The sequence below is a fragment of the Microchirus variegatus genome (assembly GCF_963457635.1).
Source record: "Microchirus variegatus genome assembly, chromosome: 10".
In the NCBI taxonomy this organism is placed as follows: Eukaryota; Metazoa; Chordata; class Actinopteri; order Pleuronectiformes; family Soleidae; genus Microchirus; species Microchirus variegatus.
Genome location: NC_139811.1, coordinates 10,562,082 through 10,588,466, shown reverse-complemented (window position 1 = coordinate 10,588,466; position 26,385 = coordinate 10,562,082). Strand labels below are relative to the sequence as shown.

General features: G+C 41.4%; 1 protein-coding gene across 1 annotated transcript; it reads left to right on the top strand.

Annotated features, from left to right (window-relative positions):
• On the top strand, positions 1 to 26,385 carry cacng3b (calcium channel, voltage-dependent, gamma subunit 3b; the record flags this gene model as incomplete). The annotated part of the gene is made up of 4 exons (XM_083896866.1): positions 1 to 217; positions 19,739 to 19,822; positions 22,758 to 22,898; positions 25,874 to 26,385. 4 exons carry the CDS (start codon positions 1 to 3, stop codon positions 26,383 to 26,385), a joined length of 954 nt encoding a protein of 317 aa, XP_083752992.1.

Genomic DNA, 26,385 nt, shown 5'->3' with positions numbered 1-26,385 from the left:
ATGAAGATGCTGATGTGTGACCGCGGCGTCCAGATGCTCGTGACGACGGTGGGCGCGTTCGCCGCCTTCAGCCTTATGACCATCGCCGTGGGTACCGACTACTGGCTGTACTCGCGCGGGGTCTGTCGCGTGAAGAGCAGCGGCGACAACGACACGAGCCGCAAGAACGAGGAGGTGATGACGCACTCCGGCCTCTGGCGAACCTGCTGTCTGGAAGGTACGTGATCAGTCTGACCGACCCTCTCTCTCTCTGTGTGTGCGTGTGCGTGTGCGTGTGTCTTTAAAACAGCTGTCTGTCCGTGTTGATGCATGCATGCGTGTGCACGCGGGCACCATCATGACTTTCTCAGTGTGTGTGTGAGTGTGTGTGTGTGTGTGGCTGGCTGCCGGTTTTTCTATGTCTTTTGCCAATATGATCACATGCGTCTCTGTCACTGCCTACACACACACACACACACACACACACACACACACACACACACACACTTGTCCCTCTATAGTTCTGAGGACATAATGCATCCCCTAACCCCAAATGCCTAACCCTAACTTAAAACCATGTCTTCTTAACTAGGGTTGTGCAGTCCATCCGTCCATCTTGAATCTGCTTTATCCTCCATATGAGGGTCACTGGTGCAAATCCCACAGCTGACATAGGGCGAAAGGTTGGGGTACAACCTGGACAGGTCGCCAGTCCATCACAGGGCCACAACCATCCACTCACACATACGACATACACATCCAATTTGCCTATAATCCCCAAATGTGCATGTTTTTGGACTGTGGGAGCAAACCCACGCACACACCATGATGGAGAGATCATGCAAACTCCATGCAGAAAAGGCCCTTGCTGCAAAGGCAAGAGTGCTAACCACTACTCGACCCATATTATGCATTACCACATGACAAAATTAAATACCATGGCTCAGGTATGCGGCATGTATTAAAACAATCATGTGTTACAGCCTTTGTGATCTACTGATTGTATTACATCTAATTGAAATTGGTTGGTTGTATCTTGAGTATCTAAGACCGGAGGAGCTTTGCTAGGCTCTGAATATGTGTGTGTGTGTGTGTGTGTGTGTGTGTGTGTGTGTGTGTGTGTGTGTGTGTGTGTGTGTGTGTGTGTGTGTGTGTGTGTGTGTGTGTGTGTGTGTGTGTGTGTGTGTGTGTGTGTGCGTGACAGCATCTCATAATCCCCATAACTCAGTTCTTAAGAAGCGGCCCTTGCTTGAATTCACTCTTCCTCGGCTCCGGAATAGAATCAAATAGTTTCCCTGCTCTCGTTCGGCTGTCGTGATATTGCCGCATGGCTGAAGGTACAAATAAAACACTAACAGGCACAAACGCAGGCAGCTGGCAGTGTTATTAGTCTGCCAGGTGCACCACTAACAAGTACCTGGATGTGGCACACGAAGCACTGTTAGGAATTTGGGTTGTGGGTGTTTGGGGGAGTGGGGGGAGGGGGTTTGAAGCCGCCTTGCCGTCTCGTTGTTAGGGAGCCAGTAAAGACAACCCAGTGTGAAGCAACCTGGGCGGTGCTGTGATCAGACACTCATTTGACAACCAGGGACGTGTGAAGAGAACTGTCAATTTATGCAAGTGACTGCTGCACAGTTGCCACTGACAATATGGTGTGTTGGATGTGTTAGAAAGAAACTGTAATTTGTTTGTAACTTTTAACGAATACTAATAAAGTTGAGTTCACACAAGCCTGATCAAACCTATCAGCAGTGTCATTGGGCTCAACGCGGTCGTTTAGCAGTTGTTTTACGGGATAAATGCTTCTTACCCTCGCCCCACTCCTGCACTCTACACTCTACACACAAGTGCTCCCTAAAGCTGGGGCCACACAACAAGATTATTTGTCTGTGATCCCTTGTCAGACGTAGATGTAACATTATGTTCCATTGTTTCTGTTGAAAAGGACCAAACAGAGGCAGAATGATATCAACAAAAAAGACATACTGCACCTTTAAAGATATAATACGTAACTTTCTGCATTCAATCATCAAGGCTATAATTTTGAGTAGTGTATTTACACTTGCCTAAATGTTTCCAGCTTCCTTTAAATCCATAGAAACGTGTAACAGACTGTTTATTTTGATCAGCATTAGTGTTTTAATAATGTCATCTGTGATGAATGATCACGGTCAATGCTTCAAGCTTGTTATATCAGTATTGTATACAATATATAGACACTATCCCTAGTTTGTTGGCAGCTATTTGTGTGTTTATCTTAAATCATAATTCTTGTTGTCGTCTCTGTGGGATCTTATTTTTAAAATGTGTTTTTTTTCTTTTTATACCAGTGGGAGTTTCAACACAAAGGGGAAACCCGCAGAAGTTTGTTGATATTTGGTTTTCTTTGCACTGCGAGTGTTACAAATCGCTCGGAAGCTGGATCCCATATTAGAAGCCGCTGACACTGTAAACAACCAAAATCTGTTTACAGCGACACAACTACCATCTGTCTATCGAGCTAAAGCTGCAGATTCAGTCGGGTTTTTTTAGAGCAAAAAATGTTTGGTTGACATATGTGTGTAATTGTTGGCTGCAGCCAGTGAAGCAACACAGCTAGAGAGCTCATAACAAGCTATTTACTGACCGCGGCAGCTGGACTCATGCAGTGACCACATGCAGCACCTGTTGAGTGTTTAGCCGCTCTGATCCAAACCCAGGTGTATTTCTGGCATGCATGGTTAACTGATCTTACACTCTTAGAAATAAAAGTGCTAAGTAGAACCATATAAGGCTCTTTGGCTTGTCCTCATGGGAGAACCCTTTTTGGCTCCAGGTAGAACCTTTTTATAAAGGTTACACCTGGAACCCTTTTGGATGGTTCCACCAAGAACCCTTGAAAATCCCTTTCTTTTTTCAGAAGTAAATCGTGGTAGAACCTCAGCCCTTTTAGAAGGACCCTTTTGCAACCCTTATTTCTAAGAGTGTGTGAGACAGATTTCGAGGTAGCAGTTTTTCACCTGCTAATGTTGTTGTGCTAAACAAGGCCAAGTACACTGGTAAGCAACTACTGTCCACCCATACAAGACAACAAAGAAGCATAAACTCCACAAAGTTTTTGTTCATTTTCCATAAATTATGGACTCTGTTTTATTGGAAAAGCATTTCTGTAAAGATGAAAGAGATGCTAATGAAGCACGGATGTATATACACTGCAGCCATGGGAGAATATTTCACTGCATAGCTCAACAACACCACCTGATATTCTTATAAAACTGAGGTTTAAATGTACCATATGTAAGAATGTGGCCAAAAACAGTTACTACATTCAAATTCAAAATACAGAGATCTTTTAGGTTTCGTTTTCAGATGTAACTGGCAACCGGTGGTTGCTCGGCAGCTGAGACTCTACTGACTGCAATGATTGGTAGACGGCGGTAGGTGCAGCACATGCCAAAACATGATTTCAAAACATAAACATGATTTGCAGTCTGCAAAATATATTTTTCAATGCAAATATTTTGTCTGTACTGTTGTTGTTGGTGAGTTCAGTTTGTTATATGAACATTATTCCTGAGTCTCTGTGACATATTAGGAGGATTTTATGGCCAGTTGCTTTAGATTTATTACATAATGCACCTTTAAACACATTCACATTGATTTATTCTCATAAATGAATGTAGGTGATATCAGGGTAATCTTGAACTGATTATTAGAGTACTCGATTACTAAATGAATTGTCAGCTGAATTAATAGAAGCTAGTTCAGCTTCTTAAACGTGAATATTTTCTGGTTTCTTTGCTCCATATAACAAAGAAATCATTCAAACAGAATCCTTTTGGTTTGTGGACAAAGGAAGACATTTGAGAACATCATAATTTCCAGGTTTGAGAAACACTGGTCAACATTTTTCACATTTTCTGACCAAGCAAGTATTCGATTCATCGAGAAAATAAGCGACAGATGAATCCATTATGAAAGGAATCGGTGGTTGCAGCCCTTCAAAATAAGGCTTCACAGCTTGACAGTCGGCAATCCCAAACAGCCGAAGATTTTCTACTCGAGAATTCGATTTAATGCTGACTTCCTGTTACTCAAAGTACACGCGGCCTTTTCAACTTATATACAAATACAGACCGACGTGGATACGAGGCATCAGTGTGGTCAGCGTGCTTCACGTCACGCAAGACTGAAAAGTCTCCACATATGAGAGCGAGTGGACCTCTACACGTCTTTAGTGTGCATGTATGTTTGTGTCTGATGCAGCCACACATAACCATCTCACTCTGAAGGGCATCAGAGGCTATTACAGGGACAGATGGTGCATCAGGTATAAGGCTGCGTTTAAACACACATTTACACATTATACACACACGCGCGCACACATAACTGAATGAATAAATTGATAAATTTGAGGATATTCCCAAGCCACCACATAAGAACAGCTGTGGGAGCCGTACACCGAGTTAACACAATGTCAGCACAATGTCAATGGACAGACACACACACACACACATATGTGACACAAAAACATAACCTCACTTTGTCTCTCACACACACACACACACACACACACACACACACAACAACAACTCAGCTGGAGGGAGTACGTTACCATTTATGTCTTTGCTCATTCCGCCCATGTTATCCCCACTTCACTCATTCCCAGTCCCTGCTTGTCACAGTTTCATAATTCATAAACGCCTTATAAACTGACGGCAAATGGATGTCTCCGACTGGCGCACATGTGACTCGCGCTCTGTTCAACATCAGAGACGGAGTGAAGGAGAGATAGAATGAGAAAAGGAAAGTGTGTGGAGGGAGGGAGGGAGGGAGGGGGGTTAGAGAAACATCATGTATGCAGCGTTCGTACAGTAGATTCAGCGCAGTCATGCATACTGTACTGTGCTGCGTGCACAACATGCAGCACGTCCTCCAGTGGTGCAGTTTATGTCATGAAAATATGGGGAGAGCCTTGAAAATCATCCTAACTTTTAAACGTAAAACTGTACAGCTCCACATGACTGTGTCAGGCAAGTCAGAAGAAGCACACGGCGTGAGTAAAGCAAGACAACATCACACAGTTTTTTATCACAACCACAATTTTGGCTTGTCACAAATTCTGTTTTTTTCTCTCTGTATCTGTGCATGTGAGTGGTGAAAAACTAGGTCAGCGACTGCAGTGTTTTGGTCATTACTCAGAAGTCCACAGGGGGCGATAGAGGTTCCGCACAAGAGTTTTATTCCATTATTTAACATAATACAGTTGATGTCAGCAGTAGGCAGTTGCACTTTCACCTCTCACCTCCCACAGGTGAAACATCTCCAGCTTTATTCACGAATGATTCAGTATCTTAAAGTGTACCAAAAACACAAATTAACAGTACTAACTGCAGTGTTCTTTCCCTGCACATAGAATAGCTCTAACTAACCTAAGATTTATATAAAGATCCAGTGCAGACTCACCAACAATTACTTGGTCTTTCCTTACGAAAGATTAAAGTCTTCGTTGCCCTAGGTATACTCCAGAATATAAAACAAAATAGTGAATTTTAGCACAACGGTATTCTTTTTGAATGGATTATTAACTAAATGAATTTATTATTCTAGAAAATCTTTAAACATTGCTATGGCTCATAAAGCCAGATACCTGCAACTGTGATCTCAACTCTATCGCTGAAACACTCAGCTGTAGCTGACACATGTTTTGTTGCATCATTGTCCAACTCTTTTAGACTGTTGTGTGTGTGTATTTCTTACAGCATAGGATGTTTTGTTGGTACTTCAACACAAGGACAAGGACTTGTATGCGGAGTGCAGAAGGTGTGGTGGAACAGTCAGTATGAAATCTCACGCTCTTTGATTAGTCAAAGTCTGCCATCACTCTCTGAAATACACTGTGTACCATCTGATCGGTGAAAACCGTATGTCATACATACTGCAGATGCAGCTGTGAGTGTGTAAACAGAGCCCAGCAGAAAAACCCTAGCCAAACATGGCTACAGTTCCTCAGAAGGAATCATAGACTGTACATTTAAGGTGCATTATGTAATAAATCTAAAGCAACTGGCCATAAAATCCTCCTAATATGTCACAGAGACTCAGGAATAATGTTCATATAACAAACTGAACTCACCAACAACAACAGTACAGACAAAATATTTGCATTAAAAAAAATCATTTGCATACTGCAAATCATGTTTATGTTTTGAAATCATGTTTTGGCATGTGGCGCCACCTACCGCCATCTACCAATCATTGCAGTCAGTAGAGTCTCAGCTGCCGAGCAACCACGGGTTGCCAGTTACGTCAGAAAACGTAACCTAAGAGACCTCTGTATTTTGAATCTGAATATAGTAACCATTTTTGGCCTTTTGTGGTTCAACAGGACGTCCAGCGTTGTATGAGAGTAGACTGTGTGTGTTGAAGAAACACCGTGAGCAAGGGAGTAATGCTTTTCTGTTGCCCTATCAGCAGACGCCGATACCCCCAAGGAATGGGTACAGAAAAATGGAGTGATTAGGGGCGGTACTATTTTGGTACTATTAGTAATACGCCAAAAAATAAGAAGGAACCTCAACATTAAATATTCTATTGAAACTTCTTATAAGGCATATTACTAATCACTGTGATCAAATCAAGGTGATGGATGTAGATACAAATACCATGTTATTTCCATGTGTAATTATGGTCTATGTGTGTAGTGTAATAGGGTTTTTTTTTGTACCATGGCGTTAGCGTGAGCCTCTGCTTACTGACACTTTGTGTGTGGTCAGGCTGAAATTTGTTGCCTGCAGTGAGTGTTTGTGTCTCTGCAGGTGTACTGGAGGGTTAAGTGCCCCTTTGTGATAAATGAGCACGAGAAATCCAGGAAATGAGGAGAGAAGCATGGGAAGGGAGGGAGTCGGCGAGAGGATGGAAACGGAGCATGAATGAGGAGGCACCAGAAAGAAGGTGCATGAATGGAACAGTGGTGGAGAGCGAACGGCAGCGGGTGGAAAGTGATGGATGAGCTGCGTTTGTCCTCGGTTTTTAGGCTGAATCTCTAGGGAGTGAGGAACCATGCCGGGGATCTAAATGATCACCTGGTAATAGAGAGAAGAGCATTTTAAACACAGATGGGGACCAAAATGTTCCCCAGGTGGCTGCAGAGGGAAAGAAAGAATGAATAAATGCGCAGCTTGGGCTAGGGAATGAAGGACAGCTTGAAAAATGAGGTCACTGCATAGAGAGATAGGCATTAATTAAAGATGTGGGGTGTTTGACCGTGTCAGGGATAAAAAAAAAAAAAAAACAATCTGCTGACAGATCAGCACTGAGGTAAAGATAGAGCGGGTTAGAGAGAGAGTGGAGGAGTAACTCACTCGGTACGTTAACATGCACAGTTTAATCAAGCTAAAGCCTTAGTCGGACTAAGACAGGCGAGTCCAAGTTTACCTATAAATTAGTGCATATTTAATCTGTTTCCAGTTGACCTTTTTACGCAAACGGCGAGATGGGCGGTGAGATGGATCGTGCTGTGGTTCTGTAGGTTTCATAGCTGCTGTACATGATAGTCATGAAAAGTCCAATAGTGGGTCTTCTCCATAGCTATTGGCAACAGTACTGCAGTACTTATACATCGTCTCCTTCTACTTCCGGCTCAAAGACTGGGGAGAAAATGTTGGTGCATCACTCAAGTCCGACTAAGCTTATACATGCAAGAGTAATTAGACTAAGAATCGCAGTATCCAGGCATGTTAGTCCGACTAAGACTATCTTGATTCAGACTAATGTGTTAACATGACATTAAGAAAACTGAATTTTTGCCTTAGCCTGACTAAAATCAGACTTTTAAGGGATGATATGTGAAGGTTTGACTAAAGGAAGAGAGACATTAATGAGTTGGGTTATTCTTAAATTTTTGTACTGAATCTATTGTACAGCTTTTTCTGCGTTTAAGGCATTAATGACCAGCTGGCGTAGCTTAGCACAAAGACTGTTAGGAAAGAGCAAGCTTGACTCTAGTCTAGTCCATCGTCAAGCACCATGCTTGATAATTAAGACATGTCGTCTTGTTTGTTAAATCTGATCAAAATCCAAAGTGTAAAAACAACAAATGAACACAGATAGTCTGGCGAACATCCTCCAGTAAAACTAAGGCGTGCTGCTAAGTGCGTTCCTCAGTTCCGACGATGTTTTTCATGTTCTTCAGAGGGAAGAGTCGTGATAGTTCTGTGTAGGAGGTTATGGTTGAAGACAAGGAAGGAAGTAAGAAGGAAAAAAAAATCATCCTTTATAGTCACCGTGTGTGGGGTGTGAACGGTTCCCCGCTAACAAGGAGACACAGACGAGGGAGGATAATGTGCAAGGGATGAATGGAAACTTGAGAAGGAGGTAACGGGAAAAGACGGAAAGACTAAGCATTAGCGAAGGATGAACCGTGTTTTACTGGGGCCTGTGCTGGGACGACAGTGATGAAAGAGGAAGAGGTGTGCACAGGTCGGAGCAGAATCTGAAATCCAGGCTTCAGTAGGAGGGAGGGTGTGCAGTACATCATAGACGGAACTGAGGAACACTCAGCCAAGTTAAAATTGAATAGAAGGAGCGTAGGAGATGAAATGTAACTAGATAAAACAAAAGGGAAAGAATGTTTGACCTGATCTTAAGGCCACATTAAACTTCTCCAACTGTGTAACCATGGAGACCCCTCGAGCCTTCATAGTTCTCTCGTGGTGCCGGATACGCACTGCAGTTTCGCTCCCGATCAGTAGGGGTCGCTACTCAAGGTTGTTGTGCTTCTGGCTACAGTGAGCAATGGCGTCCGAGAGAGAAAGACTGTTGTTGTTGTTGCAGCGGAATAACATTGAAACAGTGGCCATTTCTCACCTGAAGTAAATATTTTTCTGTGTCCCGGAACGCAGTTTGAAGATAATTTGAGGCGAGAAATTGGCCATTTAGAGTCTAAACATGTGGTTTGTGTATTAAGATATGACGTATTTATAGTTTGGTAGCGACGTTATTGGCGGTGATCAGCTCCGCCTCTGTGGACGCTCGGTGCACACTGTGGCCGGCACAGAGCAGCGTTATCTCGGCCTGTCCTGAGGACCAATCGTCTTGCCGTCTCCATTGTCCCTTGACGGTGTGACGGACACTTAAAAAATATTTCATGCACCCGGAGACGACAGAGAGGCTCTCTGACGACGTAGAGGGGTCTCCGTAACCGACGTAGGGCACTTCACGCAGGAGTATAAATTGGGCTTAAGAGGGGTGTGATTTGAGTGGAGATAGGCAATCTTTTGCTTGTGGAAATTGGGAAATCAAAGTGTGGGGTTAAAAAGCTCTACTGTTTCAGTATTAAGTATAGAAGGAGAATGTTCTGGAGGTATGGTCTTGTTTTTGTTGTTGCAAGCCCTAAATGCAAGCCCCAGGACAAATGCAATGAAGAATATTAAAGTCCAAACTTAACAAGAATTGTGACGGGAAGTTTAAACAAGGAAATGCAAACGTTTAAATTTAATAAACAAGGCAGGAGCAGACAAATTAGTACGAGGAATCAAAACTGGAGGTAGCACACAGGATTGAATGACATGACCAAAAACATGAATTACGATGCAACATTTTCTAATCAGTCAATATCAATAATTATGACTATACATCTGTAAATGTATAAATTGTGGTTTTGAAATTCTTTATGGACAGAAAATTGTAAACAATAGCAATAATGTATTAACAGTATATCAATATATATTGAACCTTTGTTGTATTAATATTGAGGATCTAATAACGAGAGGAATTGTGTAAGTGGGGAAAACAGGACAAACACAGGAAGTAAAACCAGAAATTACAAAATAAAACAGGAAATCGCAATGCAAGTAAAACCTTTTAAGTAAAATGTGAAAAACTGAACAAGCAGAGTCATTTGAAAAATAAAAATCAGTAAACAAAATTCTCTTTGATTTCTAATTTCAGGACACTCTGGGATGGTTTCCCACATTTAATCTGGTATCCAGACACGTAAAGGCTGATGTGGACATGGTTTTGTCCACTTACTTTGGGCCATGTCGTGTCTACAACTATGCATAGCGTGGAAAAAGGAAAGGAAGGCTGATGAGAGGATTTAAAACAGGAACAGACAGATGTTTTGGAGGAAGCTGGAAAGAATAAAACATGGGTGGTTTTTAAGGAAGAACAGACTGAGAAAGGGGAGAGAGAAAGAGAAAGAAGGACAGTTGTTCAACCAAGCAAAACCTGTCTGGTTTTCTTTCATCAGCCATCACCGTGGAAACCAGCCTCTCTCTCGTTCTCTCTTTCCCTTTTTTCCCTTCTCTCTTTCGTCTTCTCTTTCCATCGCCTGGAACGAGGTAATAAGAGAGAGAGGGAGAGGGAGTGGAGGCACAGTCACCCTCACTGAGCTGTCAGAGGCGCTCTGAGGAAACAAGCAGTCCAATTTGCTCTGCTTTTCAACTTCCTCTCTGATCCCATGCTCACTCCCCCTTTTTCGGTTTTCTAGTTGACGAAACCCCTCTATATTCTGAGTGCATGTGCATGTGTTTGTGTGGAGACACACCTCGCTCATACACACACACACACACACACACACACACACACAGACACACACACCATCTGATTGCGCCCGGGCTCACCTGGGAACGAGGCTGCAGGCTTCACCACAAACACTGCAGCAGTGGTCGTTTGTTGCAAAGCCTGAAATTACCTCTGTGTTTGTCTAAATTTAACAACACAAAACAATCAGAGTGATCCTTTCTCCATGTGTCTGTCCTTGCTTTGAGGTTTTCCATATAGTTTTAGGATGAACTGGAGCACACGGGGTGGGAATCACGGTACCAATAATAATCACGATACATCGATTCTTTGATCGTTGATATATTGCGAGACGATCACGTAGCGATACCTCACGATATCTGTCTTAACTGAAGACAACAATATGCATACAAAGTGCATAAATTCTATGTATTGCATCTCACCTCATTTTATTTATTAAAGGGGACATATGATACCCTATTTCTCCAAGTTAACCTAGTTCCCTGGTGTCCTAATGAACATGTCTGTGACATTCTTTGGTCAAATTACCATAAGGATGAAGCACCACAGCAGTTCAATCACCCTGCCAAAACAGCCCTGTTCAGAACGCTCTGTTTAGTAGTATCTCTTTTAAAAAAAAAAAAAAAAAAAAACTTAAGGGACAGGTAATGACATCAGCCACTGAGGCTACAGGGAGCTAACAGCAGTTAGCATTTGGAAAAGTGATCATTTTCAGTCATATATAACATGTATCCACTGGACAGATAAATCCTCTGAGAACTCTGTGCTGCATTGTGTAGCCAAGAATAGAACTTTGTGTGGACTTTGCGGACTTCCGGTTTTCGGATGCCGTTGCCCTAGCCAGCATTCTCGAGACAACAGTTCCATGAATTTAGCGCATTGTGACGCCCCAATGAGCGCGGAAGTGAGTGAGTCATATTTTTCACACTTTGCCGACTGATAGGGCCTCCAGAGTCCCAAATAAATAAGGATTTAAATGATTAAAAAGTTGATTTTGCATAATATGTCCCCTTTAAAATATCAACATTTGTATCAATTATTGTACTAGAAAGGATGATGATATATCACCAATTCCATATTTTGACCCACACCTTCTTCAGTTGGATCCTTTTACAGCACACTCTTGTGTGGTGGTTTGGTAGTTTGTAATAGTTTGTATCCAGAATTTAGAACAAGGTTAAATTATTCTGGTTAACATGCAAAGGACACTATTTATTTATATGTTTTGTATTATTCCCATTTGTATCAACCACACGTTATGTGACCTCTCGATCCCCAGTCTGCCCAAAAAAATGTCTCCATGTTTACTCTGCTGTAGAGTGTGTGTGCGTGCGTGTGTGTACAAGGACAAACGGCCAGTATCTGATGACCACCTCATTACATAAATAGGGCCATGTTCAAAAACATGTTTGTGTTTGTGTTTGTGTACTTTATAACCTTGATTTGGGCACTATTTTTGTCTAGTCAAATATTTTCATCTTTTAGTTTGCATAGCGTAGCATTAACCTGTGATTTACCAGTTGAACTCAAAAGAGAAAGTGTGTGTGTATGAAGTAATGTAATTCTCTATATTTGTGCGTGACAGTGCCAGTTAATATATTATTATGATTATTATTTTCTGAGCTCACAACAACAGGTTTTTGTTGTGTGCCCATACACGGTGTGTACACAAGTGACAGTTGCAGCAACGTACTCTGCTCAGCGGGAGAAATAATAAATAAACCCCCTGACACATGAGATAAAACATACAGGCACACACACACACACACACACAGACATTCGTGCACTAGACGTGCACCATCACCACTGGCCGTGTCCCATAATGCCTTTCTGCAGCTGTGGTTGCAGCTACCCTCGGGCCACACTGACCTTTGTTAGTCAAATGTGTGTTCATAGACGGTCATGTTGTGTGTGTGCACAAATATTTGCTATGGTTCTGCTTCCTTGTGTGTGTGTGTGTGTGTACCTGGTATTCCTTATGTTGTGGGGACCTGAATCTGTTTACACAGTCACTTTATAGGGACTTGTCTTTCTTATGGGGACAAAAATCAATGTAAATGACTCTATTTTAAGGCAAAAACATGTTTTAAAGTTAGACAGGTTAGGTTTAGGTTATGGTTATGATCAGTGTTAGGATTATGTCATCTGAAGTCGTGTGTATTCTTTAATTTGAAGGTAATTAGACTGACTCTGTGATTTATGCCACAAATGTCTCTCAATCAAAACGATAACAAAAAGACACGTGGGGATGGGAAGCAGCGTGGGATCATGGGAAAGTTGTTTTGCCACGAAATCTTCAGCACCTTTTTTATAGCGGAGACAGGTGAAGCAGACGGCGTCATTAAAAGGCGACTAAAATAAAATGGCTCGTTACCTTGAATAGAAATACAGCTTTTCATGGATTTAAAGAGTCCTGGAAGCATTTTTGGCTCGTGTAGGTGATCTGCTCGAGAGAATTTCTAACATTAATTGTGTCGTTTTTAGACATTTTGATGCAGAAACTTTACATATTATATCTATAATGATATTTTTAAACTGTGTCTGATCAGGCAGGGCAGTATTGGGACTATAAGGATAATATCCTCCCAGCAAATGATGTTATTTTATTATAATTTTGCATTGAATTTAGCTAAACCGCGTGATTTTCATCGGTCGTTTTGCACATCTACTGTTTCTGTTGCATCTTAATGACGGATATCAATGAAGAAACCGTTTGGAGAGATTTGGGTGAATAATTGCCAAATGCAATTGATTATTAGAGCAATGAAATATGAGAAACAGGAGAGAGAGAGAGTGCAAATCTCTGCCAGAGCCACTCTGTTTCCCACAGTGTCAACACGCACTCCCATAACTCACAAGGTTAACAATCTTTTATTTCATTTTCTTTTAATCCCAAATCCATACCCAGGTCTGGATTACCACTAAAAATCTAATTACCTCTTTCTCGTGCTACACCTTAACCTACATCCACGGGAAAATGTAATTAAAATATGTCCTTTTAATTTTCTGAGTCACAGTCGGACAAAGCAACAGGGAAAAAACGTGGCCAAAAGTGCCGTCTTCCTGGTGGAGGGAGTAAACCTGAGTGATGTTAACATGTGGTCTTGTTAGGGAGGGATCTGTTTACTTAAGGAATGAGACAGGTTTTCTTTCATGGGATGTGTAGGCAATTATTTTAATTATGTAGTATTCTAAGCCCATGTGTAAAGCACTTTGAAGGCTTTCATTTTACCATTCACTCAAGTGCATTTTATTGACATTTTAATGTCGGTGCCTCACGCTCCACTGACTTGTTTTTTCTCTTTTTCCATCTCTCTTGTTTTTTTTTTGTTTTTTTTTTTAAAATGGCAATTGCTGCGTCACCACGTTATTCCCGCTGGAATGTTCACCGTCATTTAGAATCAGATGGAGAAATGTTGTCAGGGCTAAAGTTTAAAGTTTAGTCTGGGCTTGTGGAAAACTATATAGTTGTTTGAGTGCATGCTGTGTTATACTTCATCGTCCACATGTCTGAAGCATACGTGAACACAAAAATGTCTGCAAAAAAACTGAAAAAAAGACTGACAATCTTATATTTTTCTCCTTGTTTTGTTTATAAATCTTTAGAAAATCCTAATTAAGAAAAAATAATCCTCTATAATTCCTTTTCCACCTGCTACAAAAACATGTATTTATGTATTTATTCCAGCTGTCACATGAGCATGGATGACTTATAAGGGCAGACAAAGTAACAAAGGACATTGAAAAACAACTAACTCTGTTTTTTTTTTGTTTTTTTTTTAAATTAGAATACACAAGATATGGAGTTTGCCATGACACTGACTCAGCATAACTTCCACATGGTCGCCACTCTAGGGCACATGACAAATGGGGGTTGTTGTTGTTGTTGTTGTAGAGGACGAGCCGACTGTCAGTCCTTTTGTTAAAAATACCAACATTTTAAAAACACACGGGTCTTGTTTTTGTTCCTCTGCGTGACACGTTTTTGTTAAATTGGAAATATGATCCGTCCAATCGTTCATGTCGCTCGTGTGAGAAGCATTCGGTAAAGGATAAAGCCTCAGTAAAAATGTTCTCATGCAGTTTAGAATAGAGTAGAATTGTGCGAGACAATGACATTTGTGATGATGGGCCTTTGGTGGATCTTCAAATTAGCAGTCAGTGCGTCATTGTTATGTATTTATTCAATTTAATGTTATTTATTTTAAGCAATGTTGTGTATCATTTGTTAATATTAATCTGCTGTATTTTATCAGACTGTAACACTTTATATTAGAGAACATATTCACCATTAACTAGGTGCTTACTAACATGCATATAAGTCACATACTATCCCTTTATTAGTTATTATTAAGCACGTATTAACACCTTATGTAAAAAAAACCTTAATAATAGAGGTAGAATAATATTATGTAGAATACGGTGTTAATAAGCGCTTAATAATTACTAATAAAGGCCTAGTATGCAACTTATATATGTTCGCTAAAATTGCCAACAATAGATTTTGTATTTCTATACAAGTTAAAGCGGACCTAGACCGAAGTTCCAATTAACGCTGTTTTTAGTGTGTATCTGCATCATTACCTTGTTTACGAAGCCATGAAATTTCGAAACAAACATTTCAGCCACTGCTGAGAACGCTGTGTTTTATTGTAATCTCGGGCTCAGCGAGATCTCTGAAAAAAGCTGGTCCGGTCCAGCATTTCTCCTGAACATCCGATCGTCCTGCTCCGGGCACTAGTCCGGGCACATCCGGTTGCGTACATTGAACCGCAGAAGAAGAATAACGTCCGTTGTGGAGGTGTTTCACTAGTGACAGTGTCTTCTGACTCTGGGTCTGACTCCGGGTCAAAGTCATTAAAGGGACTGCGGCGGGGAGTCGTGAAGAAGCTATTTTTAAACACTGTTAAAACAATGTTTTGATAATGAGTAGCAGTGCATCCACCGTTCCAGAGGGGGGAGCTGCGCTTCTGAAAGCGGGGATGCTGATTATGTCACTTCCGGGTATTGGCCTATCACAAGACACTCTGTCTTCTGGGGGTGAGAGTTCAGTCTGAAATATCGCGGCTGAGGACAGCGTCAGTAAGGAGAGATTTCTATCGGCTTGTTTACAGCAACTAGGAGGTTTTTGACCATAAAAATAAGTTAATGTATGTAAGTAGACCTCCATAACTAACATATATGTGCAACAGGACCACTCTATGTGAGCTTTAATGGTTCTGATGGCTAAGAGGGGGATAATTTGTGCATTAGTTTGTTTTTACAGGTTATGATGCTTCTCTTCTGCTTTCCTGAGATCAGCAGAGTGAAAAGAACAGTCGGGGGGGAAAAAAACATTCACAGCCAGGATAGGAAGGGTCTTTTTTTATTATTGTTCTGCCTCTGGCGAAGCACCACGAGCGTTCCAACGTCGTTTTACAAAAGGAGAAGGAGAAGCCGACGATCCTCTCGGCTGTACTCGTGACCTTCTGTCGAGTTCCTGTATCCGTTGCCGAGCGGCTGACGTGTCACACTGCGACGGTTGTGCGGCCAGGAACGCTCCTGATTGTGGAGCGGTGAAAGCCTGGAGCCGCTGCATCTGTGCACGCCACCATCATCATCATCATCATCATCGTCATCATCATCATCATCATCACTGCCAGCTCCTGTGTTAAACCATCCACAGTCGTCATTAAATCCGGAGATCAGTGGAGCGAGCCCAAAACCTCTGCACTCGGAGGTACCAGGCAGGTTTATGTGAAGGTAATGATCAGTCCCCCCCCCCCCCCCCCCCACTCTTCACTCTCTGCAGTGTGAGAGGCACAGAAAATAAACTCCTCGCGTCGATCCTCCTCATCAGCTCTCGCTCGCCGACTGAGGGTCACACATGTCGATGACATTGCTGGGAGAACGTGTCTGCTGTGCCGTTTGGCCCAGGGGTTAGAAATCCACGGTGTAGTGCGGCATAAAGGATCAACGATCGTGTGAAGTGTTGTGTGTCTATTTTTACACCGTTGCCGTCTTTATTTTCAAGACGCTAACGGTGCGATGTGCGCATTCTCATGTACGTAAGAGTTGTGGTGAATAGATACAGCAGCAAATGCTGTGATGGTTAGCTTGAGACGTAAACATCACCTAAGGTTGGAGATGTACAATATTATTGGCACGATATCGGCTTTAAAATGTATCCTCGGATATCGGCAAACATACCAAGATGTTAACCCTTTAACATCTAAGTGCTTTGGCCCATTTTTCCAGAATAACTTTCGATATCTGGCAGTTATTTACAATTTACTGCGTGTTAAAATGGTGTATTGACAATTTAAGTTCTATTTAAAAACAAAACAGACACTGTAGTAGTACTCGAAGACCATCTCAATGTGCACAAACGGACCAAAAAATGGAAACCATCTACAGGTGTTGTACATGTACAACTCTCTGCCAACAGAGTGAGTGAAATTACCGTAATAACCACACGTCGGCTTTGACGTGCAACGTGCTGTCTGCGATATGCGCTCTGTGTCAAAGGGTTACAGTAAAAATTGGTTACTGTACACTGGTATATAACGTTTTGCAGTATGCGCACCGTCAAGACCTCGACTGCACTTTTCCAAACCGAGCTTAACTCGTTGAATGCCCTTGCTGTTAAAGGTCATTATTCAAAAAAACAACAACAACAACAGTGTATTGCTATATCTATTAGACTGTGACCTCTGCACCATGATGCGTATCATATCATGAGGTTGTAGGAAATGCACAGCCCAGTACACAGGCTGTGTGTGTGTGTGTCCACTTTAAACTGTGTTTATTCAGTTGTGATTGAGGCCACCAGGAGAGGAATAAAAGCAGCCATATATCTCGCCGCCGCTATTCTCTGTGTCATTGCGTGAGGCTGTTTGGTGTACTATAAATCAGATAGGTTCGATACAAATCCGTCCATTTAAAAGGCAGGATGGATAATAAATTTCCCCGGCTGGCAAACACAAGGTAGAGCTCTGACTGCTGATGCTTTACATCTTTATGCATCCAAGAGGAACAGCTCTCGGTTACTTTCGGTGACTCTACGACAAATGTTATCCTTCAAGGACACAGTGTGTGCATGTGTTTTTCTGCCTCTTTCTCTTTCTCTTGTATGTGTACATATATATACATATGTGTGTGTATATGTATATGTATGTATATATATATATATATATATATATATATATATATATATATATATATATATATATATATATATATATATATGTGTGTATATATGATTGCGTGTTTATATATGTATATATATATACATGTGTGTGTATATGTATATATATATATATGTGTGTATATATGTTTGCGTTTTTATATATATGTATATATATGTGTGTGTATATGTATGCATATGTGTATGTATGTATATGTGTATATATGTGTGTATATGTATGCATATGTATGTATATGTGTATATATGTATGTATGTATGTATGCGTGTACATGTACATGTGTATGTATACAGTACATGTACATATATATGTATAATATATATATATATATTATAAATATATGTATATATACATATATACCATAGAGATGATGTATCTAGAGTTCGATATTTGAGAGTATGCGTGTATGTATATATGTATGTAAATGTGTGTATATGTGTGTATACATGTGTGTACATGTACATGTGTATGTATACAGTACTACATGTACATATATATATATATACATATAAATGTTCATGTACTGTATACATACATATATATTATCACCATAGAGATGATGTATGTAGAGTTAGAGATTTGAGAGTGTGCGCAGGGTTTCCGCTCCTCCTCGTATACTTGTGTGTATTTGTCGATTTGAAAGTGTTTCCTCGTGTAGATGTTACAAAAAACAATACTGTAACTTCAATCAAGATCTCAAAGACCGTGCCGCACGAGCGCTTTTCCTTTGTCAATCTGCTGCGTCTCAGTCGGAGAGAGGTTACTTTACAATCCCCCGACTGCGTGAGCTGTAGCCGGATCAATGCATGAATGATTTTCTGAGTGTGGATACTGGAACAGAACCTCTTCATATGCAAATAAGCAATTAGGTGGAGTCGTTCATTTGTTCATCACCGGTCTCTATCCGTCCATTTCTCTCTAATCCCCCCCCCCACGCCCCGCGCCCCACGTCCATGCCATTTTACCTCCAAACCTCTATCAACCAGCATTTCTTCCCCGGAACAACACCCCCTCATTCCCCCTGTGATGTTGACCAAGTGCGAATGGGACTGAATGATGGGTGGGAATGAAGCTACATGCAGTGTACACACACACACACACACACACAGACACACTGTAACACACATGCATGGCGAGTTCTCATACAAAGGAGGATGAGTCACTCTGCCTGACACACTGCGCGCTCGTCGGAGACTGCATCCGAGTCAATACTACACAAACACACACACAAACACACACATACACACAAACACACACACAAAGCGACTGACGTCCTCTGATATAAACAATATAGATACAGAGGGCTGAAGGCTTTTACTTACATTCATGATTGATAGTGTCCATGTATCAGTTTAATGAGCTCGGTGTATACTTGTTGATGTCTGTATTTTAGTAGCTGTGTGATTTTTGTATTCAAGAGTGTGTGTGTGTGCTGTGTGTGTGAGTGTGTATGTGCTGGGTGTGATAAGGCTTTTCATTAGTGTTTCTCGCACATAGCCCGAAGGCTACAGCCCTGCATCATCTGTCACCCCTCCACGCCGCCCCCCCACCCTCTGTGGGTTTGTTTCTCTGTGTGTGTGTGTGTGTGTGTGTGTGTGTGTGTTTGTGCTGTTTTCTCTGCCTCTAATGTAAATTCATGTCTGCGCCGAATGTCATCCTCTCTCCCAATGTGATGCGATGCGGTAATCCTCAAAGAAGTTTCCCTTTGACGTTCGCGACCCGGCGATCGTCAAAGCGCTTGTGATTGATTGTCAAATCAAAGATGTCAACCGACGAATTAATCAAACCCAAACTATTATTGTTGCTAACGAACGAGCTCACGCAACAAGCGGCTGCTGCTGCTGCTGCTGCTGCTTTTATAACAAGAGAAAGTGCTTCCAAATTGCATCTTATCTTCATTTTTGTGCCCAACAATAACACATTTAATTCGAACCTCTGTGTTAAAGACACAACCTGATAACACAGGAACTCTTAGTGCCTGATATAATTGCCTGTGTGACAATAAGAGTCTGAACTGAAGTGGTTTTCTGGATTCTTCCGATTCTCTGCAGGAACTTTCAGAGGCGTGTGTAAGAAGATCGACCACTTCCCGGAGGATGCCGACTACGAAGCGGATGCTGCCGAATATCTGCTGCGTAAGTTTTGATGCCTTCCACACGCTTATACTTCACGTCACATTCCAGTAGTTGCATTTATTTTCTCGCCCAGGAAATTGGCTTCATTTTTAGCATACTTGTTGTTCTTTGACAGCTGAGTTGTACGTGTGTATGTGTGTGTGAAGTTTCCATGGTTATCGCACGCCACCAACTGGACCGGGAAGTGTTGTGCTGCAGGGAGCGTGTGAAGTGGTCGCGTATAATAATAAAGTGTGTGACTTCTGCACATACGTGGATGCAGAGAGTGTGTGACTCTGGCCTAAAGGGGAGAGTAAATTAGAAACATGTCCAAGTGTCGGGGGGGAAAACGAGAGAAAGGTGCTATGATGGGACAAATTAGGGCTGAAAAATGTTGAAAACATGTCAAATTGGGATTATTTTTGACTGAAATTACGATTGTGATCGGATTTTTACATAATAATTCTCACTTTCATTCTCATTTCAACATATTTAAAACAATTGATGTGTGATATTTGTGCAGACCTGTGCCAAACAAAGATTCTGGAGAATATGATGTGTGTTGATCAGGACAATGATTTAACTAAAATGGTAATTTGACACACATTTTGGCCCACTTTTTGATCAATTGTTCAGCCCAAGACAAAATCAGATCAGGTCAGAAACTTTATTAACGGGAGATTGCACAACGAAATTAAACAAACATTTACAAAAGATTGAAAGTAATATAACTCAAATACAATAAATATGTAAAAAAAAAAAAAAATCCTAAACTCACTGAGGAAGACAGTCGTATTTCTAGATACATAAAAAAACAATAGGGCAGAAGTAAGAAGGGTTAAACTGCAAAAATAAAGGGGTTTCCTGTGTAAATAAAGAATGACAGCATGAGAAAACGGTAAAAGAAAAAGAGGTTTAGCTTGTGCCTCTATTTTTCATTGCTCCACTGAACACAGAACAACATCCCCACAGGCAGCCAATGAGATCGCCCGACCTCAGAGCTGCTCGGCCAATTGCGGCAGGAACCCAGTGACCAGCATTACACACAGCCCAGGGGTTTGGGCCATAGGGGCGGAGCCTGTACTCTCGACAACCGCATCATGTCACTGGTCACAGCAACTGTCACTCATAATGCAAAGATTTGCAATTATAAGCTCATTATACATTATATATATATATATATATATATATATATATATGTAAATAAAAGTAAACATCCCCCAGTTATGCCGTGACATCACGCACACGCACATATGTCGTGCTGGCAAAGATTTCACTCCAACCGCAGACTCACTGAGTTGCTGTTATACTTATTATTTTTGCCTCAATATGTGTCAGTGCTGCTCTCCATCTGTCCTGGTATTTGTCCATATTCTTGCTCTACATCTCTCTCTCTCTCTCTCCCTCTCCCTCACTTCCACAAAGCCTCTGAATGCTTTAACATGTTCTGGATTCAGACTCAGTCAAGCATGCAGCAGCACACTGGCTCGTGTGTGTGTGCGTGTGTGTGACACATTTTTCACAGTTTTATCTCTGTCCTCCAGCAGCACTGTAACAAATATAACATGTAAGACTGATTCATATTTATATTTACATGGATTCTAGAATATTAAGAGTCCATTTTGAGTGTTTTATGACAGTTTAAACATTCTTTCTTAAAATGCAGAACCTTATTACACAGCAAACCAAACTGAAGCTTTTTTTACTCAAAACTAGGGGTGTGCCCAAAAAATCCATTCGCATAAGAATCGCGATTCTCATTTACTACGATTCAGAATTGATATAAAATGTCCCGGAATCTATTTTTTTTTTTTATAAAGAGTCATTTTTATTGTTTTTTGTTGCTTATGCAATATGTGATATTGCTTTTAATGCAACAGTTCCTACAATTCTATCTAAGTATGGATAAATGTTTAAAACTTAATAAATCTGTCAAAGACACTTTAATGTCTCCATTTGTCATTCAGTCTTGCAAAGCAGACTGGAGTAAATCATCCTTTGCACACCTGAAGCAGAAATCATTATGAATCAAATATTTTGAATCGAAAATCGATTTTGAATCAAATCGTAGCCCCAAAAATCGGAACTCGTGACATGGTTAAAGATTACCACCCCTACTCAAAACATATTATAAACCTCATTTTTTGCTTTTAGGGCTGGCCCATCCACCAATTAATCCATTATCTACCTTCCAGGCTTTATCCTCCACCGGAGGGTCACAGGGGGTGCTGTGCCTATCTCAGCTGACATAGGGCGATAGACGGGGTACATCCTGGACAGTTCGCCAGTCCCTCGCAGGGCCACATATAGAGACAAACTAACCATTCAAATATACAATTATATATCATTAGATATGTCACAAAATCAAATCAAAATCAATATTTCTGTCAAGCTTAAAGGTGCATTATATAATCTAAAGCAACTGGCCATAAAATCCTCCTAATATGTCACAGAGACTCAGGAATAATGTTCATATAACAAACTGAACTCACCAACAACAACAGTACAGACAAAATATTTGCATTAAAAAAAATATTTTGCAGACTGCAAATCATCTTTATGTTTTGAAATCATGTTTTGGCATGTGGCGCCACCTACCGCCGTCTACCAATCATTGCAGTCAGTAGAGTCTCAGCTGCTGAGCAACCACGGGTTGCCAGTTACGTCTGAGCTACAATGGCGGAGAAAACGAAGCCTAAAAAACCTCTGTGTTCTGAATTTGAGTGTAGAAACCTTTTTTTGGCCACATTCTTACATATGGCGCCTTTAACAGTAGGGCAATAACACAGGTTGTTTCTCTTGATTATATCTCTTGATTATATCTAATACAGTACAGCTAGAGGCAATATTGTACATTTTCACACAGAATATGCAGATGTTTGCCCCAAAACATAAATCAGGCGTTAAACAATGTGTCATTTTGTGTTATTTTTGTGTTTTATGTGTGCGTGCACAGGTGCTGTGCGAGCCTCCAGTATCTTCCCCATCATGAGCGTGGGTCTGCTGTTCCTGGGCGGGCTCTGCGTGGCCGCCAGTGAGTTTTACCGGAGCCGACACAACGTCATCCTCAGCGCGGGGATCTTCTTCGTCTCTGCGGGTCAGTGTTGTCTCGTTGTGTTTCGTCTTGCTTGTGTAAAAAAAAAAAATGTGGGTGTCTTTCAAAGAAATCGGAGGAGACCTTCAGAGTTTAATAGATTGATGAAAGAGGAAATAAAGGATTCGATCAATAACAAATTGTTAAAAAAAAAAGGGTGTAAAAGAAATTAATAGTTTTAAGATTATAATAAAATGGTTAAAATAAGAAGAATTGGGGGAAAAAAGTAGAATAGAAGAGTGGTGTAATATAATACAGTTTGAAATCTGCACTGTGAGTGTGTGAGTGTGTGTGGAGCGGCGCTCAAATATTTGCTGAAGGACGTCGTGAAGCATCACAAACGCACAGAGGAGCCGCAGCGTGGAAACTGAACACAGCGACTGATTAATCAATCAGCCAGAGCACTGTGATTCCCTGTCGGCGCGTGCAAACACACACACACACACATACACATACCACACACACACACATAATGCATCACACGGACGCTGACACTTACAGTCTCTCATACACACACACACACACTCACACACTTATGCTCTATAGCCCCTGATACACAAAAGGCTTTAATTGCTGTTCAGTGGGATGTGTAGGGTCCCATTAGGATTTGTCGTAAATTTATGAAGCCAAATTGGTAATTATTTACCACAATAGTGTGGAGCTGATTCTGGTTAATTACAGCTGGCTAATTGTCCCCATTCTGTGCGTTCCACCACACTGCATGAACACTGTATTGTGGACTAATGATATGGAATAAGAGAGCCCAGCTGTGTGCAAAGGCTCTCTCCAGTGTTTCCATCAAACTCCACTCCCACTCTCTGTGTTTCTTTATTTCATTCACGCGTCTTGCCGTCACTCCTCTGCTCTGATAATCTGATAACCTTTCCCTGCGTTTCATTCACGTTCCCTGTCATTATTCTGACACTCTGCAGTCGCTTTTCTGACATGCACTGACGGGCAGACATGTTCCTGAAATTGTGTGTGTGTGAGAAATATTCTCCTTCCGGCTTCCTATATTCAAAGATTTTATCTCTTAATGTCTGAGTGAGCCCCTGTAAGATCACGTTTACCAAGTATTTCTACTTATTTTTATTTTTTAAAAAAAATTTTTTAAATATGGCAAAACTATTGTGACTCAAATCACAATCCAAGTCGTGGTCACAAAATTAGTCGTGGTCATTTTGAATCCGTAAAAGAATCACAATGGCAGAGAAAACAGTCCTAATAGACCTCTGTATTTTGAATTTGAGTGTAGTAACTGTTTTTGGCCACATTCTCGCTAACGTTTACTATGCACAGGGCCGGCCCAAGGCATAAGCCAACTAAGCCGCTGCTTAGGGCCCCGTGACCACAAGAGGGCCCCCAAGAGCAATTAACAAAAAAAATAAAAGTTTGGATTGCTGTAGTTTATTTAGAATTTTTCTCCCCATTTTTACCAAAGCTTTTTCACAGTTTTTACATAGTTGTCAGATGTGATTATTGAACTTTATATTTTATTTATAAACCATTTTAATTACCTTGATTTACATTATTATTTAAGTATTTGTTTGATATTTATGTGTTTATTTTATTTAATGCTGTGTTTTTTACATATAAAAGTCAAATCTTTGTATTACAGGAGTGTATTTTGAACCCTAGCTTTAGTATAGTAGATGTGTGAATGATCAATAATCATTATTATTGGCAGTAACAGAGGGCCCCGAAATCTAATTTTGCTTAGGGCCCCATGGAGGCTTGGGCCGGCCCTGACTATGCAAAGTCAATGAGGAAGCTGAGATCCTTTCTGGTCTGTGAAGGCCACCGTAGTTTGTTTGCTAGTGCTAGCACTTGAGAAAGGAGTCAGTTTGTTACTGTGATCTCACCATTAGACTAATGTCACTAATTCTTTTACGCCAAACCATTCATTTTCTCCATCGTCCTCCCTCGGCCCAAACACTTGGTTAGGTTGAGTATTTGATTGAGCTGTTGTTTGTCTCTGTGCGTCAGCCTCGTGATAAACTGTGCAGCTCGTAGCCGGCCTCTCTTAGAATATCAAATGGAGGATTGGCGACTCGGAGGATAAGTGCTATAGATAATGGATGGATGTTAAAATGTAGCTCGGAGCAGCGGCGTGCCTAAAAGCTTCACATATATAATACTAATAAGCTTTTTTGAATTTGTGTGCACTTCTTAAAAAGTGCTTCACATAATTATAAAAGCAACAATAAAACATTAAATAAAATAAATTCACAGAGTGGAAAGCTTTCTAAGTCACTCTCGCACTTAATTCTCGCCAATCTCCAGAGGTGCAGCTTGTGAACAGGCAAGGCAGGCAACTGCTTGGGGCCCCGAGCCGATAGGGGCCCCCCGACACTTGGAGCCTGAGGGCTGTTTTTACTGAAATGTGCAGTGACCAGCCGTCTCCCCGTCCCCCTTAAACAACCATGGGCGATTTGCAATGACATCTCAGTAGGAAGCCTACCTAAAGGGGCCCCACCTCACATTAACCTGTGTGTTAGCACAGGTTAGCGTGCTAACACAGTTATGGCTCTGCAAGTTGGAAAATTGAGAGGATTATTTGCATATCAATCATATTATTTGCATTAAATATGTGTAATGCATATCTTTTTTACTCAGTTTATATATGTTTTTTTTTCAGTTATTTACAGTATTTTATTGTTCGATATATTTATATTGTTTCATAATGTGGGTTCTTTACAGTGTAATGTATTTATTTTACTAAGTTTATATAGTTTTTAAAAAGCTATTTACAGTATTTTATTGTTCTTTACATTTATATTTTCACATAATTTTGAATTTCAAGGTTTTTCCATGTTATTTCATTCATTTTTCATTGGTGTCAGATTATTTATAACATAATTGTGATGAACACTGGTTGGAAGGGCCCCCTGGGAATTTTTGCTTAGGGCCCCTACAGACTCTAGAATCGCCTCTGCCAATCTCCGCATTGTTTTATGCTTCTTTTTCTTTTCTTCCAGGCTTGAGTAACATCATTGGAATTATTGTTTACATCTCGGCTAACTCGGGCGACCCGGGTCAGAGCGACAGCAAGAAGTCGTACTCCTACGGCTGGTCTTTCTACTTCGGCGCCCTCTCCTTCATCATGGCAGAGATGGTGGGCGTGCTCGCCGTGCACATGTTCATCGAGAAACACCGCAAGCAGCGAGCCAAGTCCCGCACGGAGCTCATCAAGAAGTCCGCTTTCAGCCGCATCCCCTCCTACCGCTACCGCTTCCGGCGCCGCTCCAGCGTGCGCTCCTCCGAGGCCCCCAGCCGCGACGCCTCACCCCTGGGGAAGGGCGGCTACACGGGGCCCGCCGCCTCTGAGATGCCCATGTACACGCTGAACCCACGCGAGCCGGGAAACGCCGGCACCAAACCCGGCAGCGGCATGGGCGGGCTGCTCAACTCGGAGAGGGAGTTCCTCCAGAGCAGCACGCTCACTAAAGACTACAGCAAGGACCCCAACCGCAGGACCACACCCGTCTGA